The 11239-nt window shown below is 38.1% G+C and overlaps 1 protein-coding gene across 2 annotated transcripts; it reads right to left on the minus strand.

The window, feature by feature from the left end:
* On the minus strand, nucleotides 2799-8731 carry LOC105157615 (heat shock 70 kDa protein 15-like). Of its 2 annotated transcripts, none has more exons than XM_011074032.2 (10): nucleotides 8475-8731; nucleotides 6784-8011; nucleotides 6146-6373; nucleotides 5957-6052; nucleotides 4968-5168; nucleotides 4317-4511; nucleotides 4098-4244; nucleotides 3856-4005; nucleotides 3644-3774; nucleotides 2799-3390 (listed from the first exon to the last, which is right to left on the minus strand). In XM_011074032.2, the coding sequence occupies exons 2-10, from the start codon at nucleotides 7951-7953 to the stop codon at nucleotides 3171-3173; spliced, it is 2538 nt and encodes an 845-aa protein (XP_011072334.1). In that variant the 5' UTR covers nucleotides 7954-8011; nucleotides 8475-8731; the 3' UTR covers nucleotides 2799-3170. The 2 variants fall into 2 exon arrangements, with proteins under 2 accessions (XP_011072334.1, XP_011072335.1); XM_011074033.2 differs by having other exon boundaries at nucleotides 8431-8731.

Raw genomic sequence — 11239 nt, forward strand, 5'->3', positions numbered from 1 at the left:
ATCGGTGGAAGCGTGTGAGTAATCTCCAAGTACTCTATGTCGTTAATGAGAGGCCACTGCAGCTGAGCTCTCTGGATGACAGAGCTAAGTCTGATGGATTCATGAAGACTAAGGGTGATTGGGCCCCTCGAGAATCTCTCTATAAGAGGACCGAGATGATGCCATGGGTCCTTCTAGAGATAAAAGTCACCTCCATCTCCAATATGGTATTCCACCATTGGTCGCAGCCACGTTCGCAGACGGATCATTTTCTTCCAACCCCACGAGCCTCTATGATCAGGGATAGTCCATATTGAAGCATCACGTAATCGCCCCTGGTATAACCAATCAACCCAAATGGAAGTCCTATCACACTGGATGACATCATATAATTTTTTGCATATGAGAGCACGGTTTATTGTGCTAATATCCCTCAGTTCTTGTTCTCCCTCAACTAGTGGTTTACAAACCTCCTTCCACGCCACTTTGGCGTAACCACTGCTCCCTGTTCCTTTCCATAAAAATTCCGTAGGCGCTTCTCAATGTTCTTAGTAACCCTTTTTGGTAGTATGAATGTCGAAGCCCAGTAAACACTCAGAGCTGTGAGTACAGATTTAATAATTTGCCCCCTCCCCGCATATGAGAGTGTCAAGCCCTCCCAACCAGCAATACGTTCATCAATTTTTTTCTGGTAAAGATTGGCAGTCAGAAATAGACAGTTTAGAAGAGATCAAGGGAATGCCTAAGTATCTCATCGGTAGAAGCCCCTCCTGAAATCCAAGCACCGCTAACATCTGCTCTTTCAATCCTTGTGCAGATCGAGAGATAATAAGATGACTCTTCTCCACATTAAGTCTTAGTCCCAACCACGTCCCAAACCGATCCAATCCTTCTTTGAATACTCTAGTGGAGTCAATGTCAGCACGATAGAACAATAAGAAATTATCAACAAACCCCAGCTGAAAAATACAAGAAGGCTCACATTTCGAATCGAAGGTAAAGCCTTCGTCCTGGTCGATCATCTGTAAAAATACCAGATGCATCACCTCCATCACAAGTACAAATAGGTATGGCGAGAGTGGATCGCCCTGAAGAACCCGGGCACCTGTGAAAAAACCATGTGGTTTTCCGTTCATCCCCACCGAGAATGAGGTAGTGGTGACACACTTCTCAATCCATTTCATAAATACCACTGGAAACCCAGCTAACAAAAAATCACATTCTACTGTATCGTAGGCCTTGCGAATATCCACTTTTAACACACACCTCCGTGGTAACCGCATTTGATTGTAGCAGGTAAAGAGTTCCTGTGCCAACATAATATTGTCCCCAATACTTCTACCGGGTATGAATGCAGCCTGACATGGACTAATTAACTTGTCCAACACCACACTCAATCTTTGGACAAGTAGTTTTGCAATAATCTTATACAAAATATTACAACACGAAATAGGACGGAAATCAGCAATAGTCGTAGGGTAGTGTACCTTAGGAATAAATGTCAAAAGCGTACTGTTAATTTGCTTCAGTAGCCTCTCCATTGTAAAGAAATTCAGAACAACGTTAGTGACCTCACTCCCCACCACTGGCCAAGCAGCTTTAAAGAATCCTGAAAAAAAATCATCAGGGCCCGGAGCTTTGTCGTCAGCAATATTAAATACCGCAAGTTTCACATCTTCCGGCGTAAATGGCAAGACAAGCTGTTAGACCTCCTCATCAGATAATACATGTTGCGCCCATAGTCTCACGTAACGAAAATCCATAACCTGACAGCATCAAACTCCTCCCAACAAGGACTAATAATAAGCTATAAATTCATGGCTCACAGCATTCCGCTCCGTGTGCGTGGTCCCATGAGCATCATTAATTTGAATGAATAGAACTTACATTGAAGGTGCTTGATAAGTATCATATATTATAAGGATAATTACAATTCTCTTCCCTGAAGATTAGTGTAATTACACAACAACCCCATATAATTTTAGAAATTACATTTAGCATTCTTAAAATTTGCTTCTGTAACTCCGTCTAACAAATAAATCCCTTTATTAACCAAAATTCATTGAATTTACTGATATTAAAAAAAAAATTTAAAAAATCATATTTAACTTCAATTAATTTATTTCTAACTTATAGTAAATCAAATAATTTTTATGACCCAATTATTCTCATACATTTTCATGCAAAAATGCATATGAAAAGTTATATTCTTCATCATTATAAAAATAGCTAAAAAATATTGTTGAACAATTAATCCTCAACCAATCAAGGGTGAATATTAATTTTTATTCAATTTTTTATTTAATATCAATAAATTTTAACTCACGTGAGTACTAATTTATTATATGAAAGCACACTTTAAAGATGCTAAATACACTCAAATTATACAAAATTTACTTATAATTACACAAAGCAGAGAAAAGAATGCAATTAACCCCACATTTTTTAAGTCTAAAACCCCATGCCCAAAGTTCCAGTCATGATTTCATTTCTTACAAAAAAGCGAAACCTGCATTGACTTATCCATTCAAACCCTAAAGATCCTGCCACAGAATCGTAGAAACGAATATTACTCCACGAAGAATTAGATTCGACGGCGGAGGCATGAGCCGTAAATACTCCTATCAACAGAAATCAAAACCCAGAGAACAGCAAGAAAGACCTATGGACCACTACGATTCCAGAGGCAACTTGAGTCTCGAGTGCCAGTCCCAGGCCATCTTATCCTACACAAATATGCAAAAAGCATCTCTTGGGATCAAGAGAAATACCCTCAACACAAACCTTTAGCAGAATACAAAAGAACAAGACCAAAAACCTAAACCAGACAAATTCAAGCTCTCATTGAAAAATAATGCAAAATTCGCACGAAGAAAGAAATCACAGGGGAGCTTGTGTGGCCTCAGCCCACCCTTACACCAAAGATGCTCCAAAACTTGCTGCCCCAAGGAATTGTCCATTCACCTACTTCTTACAAACCCTACTCAAAGACAGGAGTATAGAGATCCCACTATTAATAATATAATTTCTGACCGGCTGAAATATATTAAACACAGTCCGAAACAATCTCATCGTCAACGATTTCATGAAAAGCATAGCTCATCAGGATATCCCAAATTGAGGTTTCCTAGTTGTACAAAAGAACCCAAATCAGCCACTGTAAAATATTGCTATAACAATTGCCTCCCAACTTATCCAGAGGTTGGTCCGCTCTCAGACTTGTCTGTATCCATAGGCTCTGCTGCAGCTGGAGGTACTTCTTTTCCACTGTCACTTGCATTAGCATTTTGGCCTGCGCTAGCGTTGTCAGCACCTTGAGAATTGGACTCTCCTTGAGAGGATGCTGGCGATGGAGCCTCAGGAGTAGCTGGCTTTGCAGGCTTTGGTTTCATCATGATTGGCCTGCAAAACCTGTGAAAGCAACTATTGTCTTAGATATCACATAAAGAAGCGAAAGAGCATAATGCAGACGACTTCGAAACAAACCAAAGACATTGAAACTGTATGTGTCATCAAACAATCTAAGTTTCCACTGGCACAGAAGTGGTGCATTTTCAAAGTTTTTTTACATGCTTGGACAAAGTTATATTTAACAAAGAAGAGATTTGGATAAACTCCTTAGCGCTGGAGGAACCCAGTTCACGACACGACAATTCTGCAATACCTGTCAAGAGCTTCAGCCTTTTTCCTCACATCAGCAGACAAAAGAACTGGTGTTGCATACTTTGGAAGGGTGTCCTGATGCTGCTTTTTCTCTCTTAGCCAAGCTTCAGCTTCCACACACTCATTCAAAACCTAAACAGAGGGAACACACAGAATGAGTCACGACCAAGTCATTCGTACTGATTAAGCATATATGTGGTTTGGGAAACATACCTTTTGCTTCTCTGCCATGTCAATGTGATCAAACTTGGGATCCTGCGACATTGCTGCCTCTCGGTAACTGTTGATGCAATAAATAAGTTGATCAATCACAGAACCCCTATCTGTGTGCTCCTTGTACCGCTGCTCGATAGGGTCGCCTTGCTGAAAGATTAAATTCCAATTCAAAAACATCATCATCTCTCAAAGTAAAAGAGAAGAACAAACAATAAATAAATCAAATACAGGATGCTCACTCTCTTGAGCTCATCCAGCTTAGCAATGTAGACCCCTTTAGTTTCATCCTCGCCCTCCTCATATAACCAATCTTCCACCTCCTGGAGTTTAGAAATTAACTGATCTCTATCTGATTCTGTCACGAACTCATGATACTTGTCATGAAGCTGCAGACAACAAAGAACTTCAGTTCAAAAGAATCAAAAATGCCTGCTATTGACAAGCCACCACATACATACCTTATTCCGCATGTCATAAACATAAGCCTCAACAGCATTCTTTTTGTCTTTTGTTTCTTCCATAACACGATCCTGCAAAGCCATCTCAAACTCCTTCTCCACAGCTTTCTGCACATCTGTAGCTCCCAATCCCCCATAAACAACTTCTGATACAGGCACATTGGTCTTCTTAACCTTTTTCTTTGGAGCCTCCACCTAATGGAACAACAACCAACTAGGGATGAGGACACAAATTTTTGTAACCACTTTCTTTACGTACAAATGTAGATAAAAAGAGGCGGGTTAGAGGGTGGGGGTTCGCAGGCCGTAGCTTGTTAGGAAGTTTCCAACATGCAGTTCCACACCTAATCCCGTAGAAAGGATTGAATGTAAACAATACAATTCAAGGGTCGACGTGGATAGTTAAAATTGGAAGGTCAGATACTGATTCTAGTAAATCACTGAGGAAGGACAAGCCGGCAAGCGCAGAAGAAAAAAGGGAAAATTACCAACCCTATCAAAAACAAGGTAAACTAATAATCATACAATCATACAGAGAAAGCAAAGACTTCCAAGAAAAAAAGAAAACTTACAAAAAGATTAGCAACCACATTAAGAGAAACAGTAGATGAGCCGCAACAATCATCAAGAATATGAAGGCAATAAACTGACCTTGGAATCTGTATCCATCTCAGATGTCTTATCTCCCGACTCCGGTACACCATTTTCAGCCCCAGCACCATCATTTTTAGCATCTTGCATATTTTCATCAGTTCCAGCAGTACTTGGGGGAGCCTCATCTGTTTCCATCTTGGTCGCATTTTTCTGGGAGTCTTTCACAACTGGAACATCCACCTCTTCCTCTTCCAAGAGCTGCTTCAAGTTTTGTCAATTGAAAAGGTCATAACCATGTCGTAATTAATGAAATAAGAACCAACTCGTCATGCATACCAACATTAGTACTTCTGATCCTCAATCTAGGTATCCATCTTATATTTATTAAATTTCTAATAAAAAAGCTCCACACCAAAAGTGCGACTCCTTACCATTCTTGGCATGTATGCATATTTTTGTACTAGTTTTCATTTGTAAATCTACTCATCATCCCATAAACTATAAGAAAATCATTTAAGCCAGACCCACATTGAGACGTGCCAACAACAGGCTTCCTCCGATTTCAATTGCTTAATGGAAACAGTATTTCATCTTGACAAGCGGAGTTCTGATTTTTGACTCTCAAACTCTCTTTCCTATCCCTCTAATATTCACACAATCTATGATCATCAAGTAATCACACAATGCATTTGAGGAAATCGGTTATGAAACTAGAAAGAATTTCCTAGTCTAACAAGAACACAAGAGCTAGATCTAACACAATTGAAAAGACCATCTAAAGCTCTGATGAATTATTGTTCAATTATCATGGAATGACTTGATATGTACTCCAGCATTAAGAAATCTGAAATAGCTCCAACATTTTTTTTAAGGAAGTACATGGAAACAGCAAGAAACTTGACGATTATTGGGTTTAAATCAATGATTTTATTAATTTTTTCACAGCTTCTTGTAATCAACAAATGATCCAGCTTCCCATTTATTATAGATGAAAAGGCAATTGCAAATGTTAAGAAATATAGAAGAGTTTTAGGGCAGGAGATTACCGTTGCTGACTCAATTGAGACAATACCATGAAGATTCAGGCGTACTTTGACCTTCAATTTTGCCCTTTCACCTTTTGTGGACTGGAAAGGTCCAATCTGCAGCATAATGAAACAAAGTCAAGAAAAAGGTGCATGGGTAATGATGACAGCATGAATTAACGAACTCAAACAGCATGCACAACACGTTACCGTATAAGTGCTTATCTTTGCGGGTCCCTGCAGTTCGCTGACATCCGCATATTGTACATCTACAGTAAAAGTACCCGATCTGTAGAAAGTCAAAGCCTTCACACTCGGTATCGGATTCCCCTTGGGGAATACTAAAGTGCTCTGCTGATTATCCGATGCTCCATTTTGCACATCGGGAGAAGAACCTTTCCATGACAAAGCAATGGAGAATGGAAAACTCTCATTAACCTGAAAATGAAAAGGAAAAATTTATCATGTGATAACTTTCCACTATGACAGAATGTACCAAGATATGTCTTGCTCAAATTAAAGTCAGCGAGGTCAAACAAAAAATCATGGCATGACCACAGATAATCCAGAAACGATATTCACAAATCACGAGAACTTTTCAAGCAATATTCCTGAACGGCAGAGGTTATACTTTTGTGGGGCCCAAGGTCCTATACTAACAGCCAAGAAAGCAGTGAGAAGCAGCATATGAAAACAAACAAGTTAGGGTGAGATCCTGCAGCACCCTAGAAAAGCTCCCTCCAGGCATGTAATACTTCCAAGATTCTAATCACTTCTAAAAACAATAAATCCTGCCGGACAATCCACAATTAATTCAAGCAAGAAGACTAGAAGATAAGAATGCATACCTGAAATTCCCGCACTTTAAATGTGGGACTCAGAATAGCACATTCTAGGGCGCTGCCTTTTGCAACACATTCACTTGCATTCATCGTTCGCCTAGGCTCCTTCCCAAAGAACTCAGTCAAAATCTTAATAATAGCAGGGACTCGAGAGCCTGAACCAACAACTTCAACTGAGTGTATGCTCTCAATGGTCAGTCCAGCTTCAACAAGAGCCTTCTCCAATGGCTTTTTGACACGTTCCAAAATGGGAATGCTGATCTGCTCAAAATCATCTCTCTTAATATAACCTCGGACATCCTTCTCATCCATCAAGCATTCAATATTCAGAGGTGCCTCAGGGTTTGCACTGAGAACCTTCTTCAACTTCTCACAAGCAGCACGCAATCTCAGGCAAGCCCTGGCATTCTGATATACATCAATTTTATATTCATCCTTGAATTTTGCAGCAAAATGCTGGAAGAGCACTTCGTCAAAATCCCTCCCACCTAAAGACCGGTCAAAAGAATGTGCCAATATCTTCAGCTGGCCTTTCTTGAAGGCAGCAATACAAACTTGCATACTTGCATGCCCAACGTCAACAAAAGCAACGTTCATCGCTTCGTTCTCAGGTAAATCAGTCTTATAAATACCATAAGCCAAAGCAGTAGCTGTAGTCTCGTGAATGAGACGAAGAGGGTGCAGGCCAGCAATTGTTGCCGCATCTATAACAGCTCTTCTCTGCAGGTCAGTGAAATAAACAGGAATTCCAATGCAGCAATCTACCACGGCAGCATTCAAATTTTTTTCAGCAATGCTCTTCAAATTGGAAAGTACCATTCCCAAAATCTGAGTAGGTGTAAATGTCCTAGTTTCTCCCAAATAACGAGCATGGATCAAAGGGTATCCATCAGGGCCTTCAGTCACCAAAAATGGCAATGATTTGAGATCCCGCTGCAGCTCAGGATCTGAAAACTGGCGTCCAATCAGCCGCTTTATTTGGGATATTGTATTTTTTGGATTCATCATGCTAGTTGCAGCTCCAGCTGTTCCAAGGAACCGCTGCTTGTCGCCAAAGCATACGATAGCTGGAGTTTCACGCTTCGACTCATCATTAAGTACAACATCGATTCCCCTTTGTCTTGCAACCGCAACGACGCAGCTCTCATTCCCAACATCAAAACCAACCACACTCATGTTTGCTTAGATATTTGAAGTTATGTCGGACTTACTCAGGAACGATATCGGTAATAACCTGAAACATTAAAATTCAACATCGTTATCACAAATAAATAACAAGGTTAAAATCGTACAACAGCGCCGCCCACTCATTCTTTTCCAATTATGATGAAAACAATCCAAAAAAATGAAAAAGGAAAAGAAGGAAAGAGCCATGCGCACAGTCATGTCAGTCTGGATTACTAGGGAAAACACATTAAACACTTTAACTAAAAACAATGACAAACAAACTCGAGCGTCGACATCTCAAAAACAACATCGAATCCCACCCAAACCAAACAAAAAATGCTCAAATGAAAAACGCCGTCAATCAAAACCAGTAAGTTTTTCACATTCGATCTCAGCACGGTCAAGACAAAATCCATGAAACGCAACTTCCACACCACGTAAAATCACAAAACAACGTAAATTTAACAACCGATCAGATCTGAAAACCTTAATGAGCAACATCAGTATCCGAGATTCAAAAGGCGGAGCACCTGAGAATAGATCGAGCACGCCTCGAGGAGGATTGTCCTGAATTTTCTCTTCCAAGATACTGTTGTGTTGGTGGTCGCGGTCGCGAGATGAACCGAGAACAAAAGGCAGACGAAGAGACTCCTGTGCTATTATTTATTTTTTACTATCATAGTTGGTAGAAAAATGAAAAGTAGAGAGAGAGAATGGGTTTATGAGAGAGAGAGAGAGAGAGAGAGAGAGAGAGAGAGAGAGCGAGGGTTTGTGCGGAAATTTCTTAAGGAATTGTAAAAAATGAAGATGGCTGGTCCAATGGTCCTAGATGTGTGTAGCAGATACTTTGCCGCTTCTAGAAAGATCGTCGACTTCACACACTCTGGTTTCATGTTGGGCTGTGTTTTGGGCTTTGACGTGTAATGTCAATGTCTGGGCCTTTGGCCCAGTTCTGGTTATACACATGTTAAATCTCCCCTATGCAAAGAGAATATTACCTTTTATATATATATATATATATTCTAGCACAAAAATCTTGTACAGTTTCTTTATTCTTTTCTTAATGGAATAATATTATTTTAAACAATGAAGCTCCATTTAAAAGTATTTTACAAAACTAAGTAAAGAAACATATTTTGCATGGAAAAAACAGTTGCTTTATTGTTTGATTTTGTTTCGAAATTCGAATCCATTACTTCAGTTGTAATAGAATTATACACCAATTAAGAAAGGTTTAATTGAAACGTGGTAAACTAGGTAAAATATCGATTACAGGGTACTGATTACAACGAGTTAAAATAGTTGAGTTCATTAAATACGAAAGCTATTTCATCATAAGCGCTTAAATCAATAACGTGCATGTTTTTGTAATTCGATTTCCTTTTTATATTTAATGTGCGATTATATGATTTTTATGGTGTAGAGAATGTAAACAGTAATATTTATTAAAAACATGAAAACAAAATATCAATAAAAACAAGCAATAATTGATTTTGAATAAAATTATGAGTTCATTAAATACGAACATCGTTCCATCATTCATTCAATCATAAAGGATCCATTTACATCTTGTTGCATTTGCCAGCTTTGCGTATTTTATAATTTGATCTCATTTCGCACTTAATATGTGGCTACATTAAATATCATAGTGTCGCACACCATATAAAAAAAAATCTTTAAAAATTATATAAAAGAAGTTAGATCAATCGATTGTAACCTTATTTGCACGTGCATACACAAAGTATATAATTTCTACAAGTATTTTGAAGTTTTAATTGATTTAATCAAACCGGTCCGTTTATTGAATATGGAAGTCATTTCATCATCATTTAGTTATAAATTTGATTTATGTGGTGTATGGTCGAGTTGATAAACATACATGTTTATGCAATTCGGTTCCATTTGTGCACTTAATGTGCAATTGCATGAGCTCATAATGTACATAACGTAAACAATGGTGTTTATTAAAAAAATATGAATATGAAGTATCAACTGAAACGAGCAGTGATTGATTCTGGATAACATTATGAGTTCATTAAATACGAACATTGTTCCATCATTCGTTCAATCTTAACGGATCCGTTTATATTTTTGCTGCATTTGCTAACTTGGCATATTTTATAATTTGATCTCATTTTTGCATTTAATATGTGGTTGTATTAAAATATGTTGATATAATCAGTAATATTCATATATGGCAAATACTAACAATCTAATATACGTGCGCCAAATAAGAGTATCTTTACAAATTATTCAGATGAGGTTGAACAATTGATTATCACGTTTAGACAAGAGCAACGTAATTTCTACGCATATTTTGAATTTTTTATTCTTAGACATTTTTTTGTATATATTATATCATAAAATTATTGTATATCTTATTTATTATTTTCCATGTATAATTGCTCATCGTTTATTTAGCTTCGAGGTGCTATTTTTCCAGCTAGCAATGTTGTTCTTCAATTTTGTTAGTAATTTTTTATTTGGATTTGACTTTTAACAACCTTCTATTTATTACCGATCTAACCCGTCCCCCAAAAAAAAGAAGTCAACCAAAGTTCACAAAAATAGCTGCCAAAAATTGATTTGAGAGGCTTGTTTGTAAGTTATTTGAGCTTGGAAAGGAGTTTTCAAAGAAAAAAAAAAGAGAAAAAGAAAAAAATCAACGAACCTAAGAGATGAAGATGTGGTTGAGGAAAGAATGACGGAAGAGTTCTACTTACAAGACGTTTAAAATCGATGGAAGAAAAAAGAATGGCTTCGCACTCACTTTTTGACCAAGATCGAGAGCTATTTTGGTCATTGAAAGAAGGGTCCAGCTCGGGACTAATCTAATACCACATCTCCAGGTGATATTAACTACGAAACTTTGATCTTATGACGTACTCGCATACGACCGAATAAACACTATATAAACTTATACTATTTTTTTTATACATACGTATACATCAAAGTAAATAGGAGCTTATTGTTTAATTACCTAGATTTATGTCTTCAACAATTTTTTACATTGATGAATCAAATCATAACCCATAAACAAAAAGGGGGGAAAATATAAAAAAAAAGAAGAGAGGAAAAGCCAGCACAGCAATTTGGACAAACATCAGGGGCTGCTGTTGCAAAACCCACCATTTTCTTCCGGATCCGGGTTTATCCGGCTCAGCCACCTACACGGCGTCGTTTGCAGTGCCTCCACTCAAGAAAATGGCGGGAAAATAAATTAGAACACTAACAGAGTGTTTTAGGGTTTCAACTAAGCGATCGACTACTTCCAGTTCTGCAGCAAACGAATTCA

This window comes from Sesamum indicum, linkage group LG3 (genome assembly GCF_000512975.1).
Source record: "Sesamum indicum cultivar Zhongzhi No. 13 linkage group LG3, S_indicum_v1.0, whole genome shotgun sequence".
Taxonomy (NCBI): Eukaryota; Viridiplantae; Streptophyta; class Magnoliopsida; order Lamiales; family Pedaliaceae; genus Sesamum; species Sesamum indicum.

What these genes read in the sequence shown, in the direction of transcription:
- LOC105157615 (XM_011074032.2), bottom strand. Translation starts at nt 7,953, where the DNA reads ATGAGTGTGGTTGGTTTTGATGTTGGGAATGAGAGCTGCGTCGTTGCG. An exon ending in CAAAGATAAGCACTTATACG is followed by an intron (nt 6,053 to 6,145) that starts GTAACGTGTTGT and finishes ATTATGCTGCAG; the next exon opens with ATTGGACCTTTCCAGTCCAC. An exon ending in TCTCAATTGAGTCAGCAACG is followed by an intron (nt 5,169 to 5,956) that starts GTAATCTCCTGC and finishes AACTTGAAGCAG; the next exon opens with CTCTTGGAAGAGGAAGAGGT.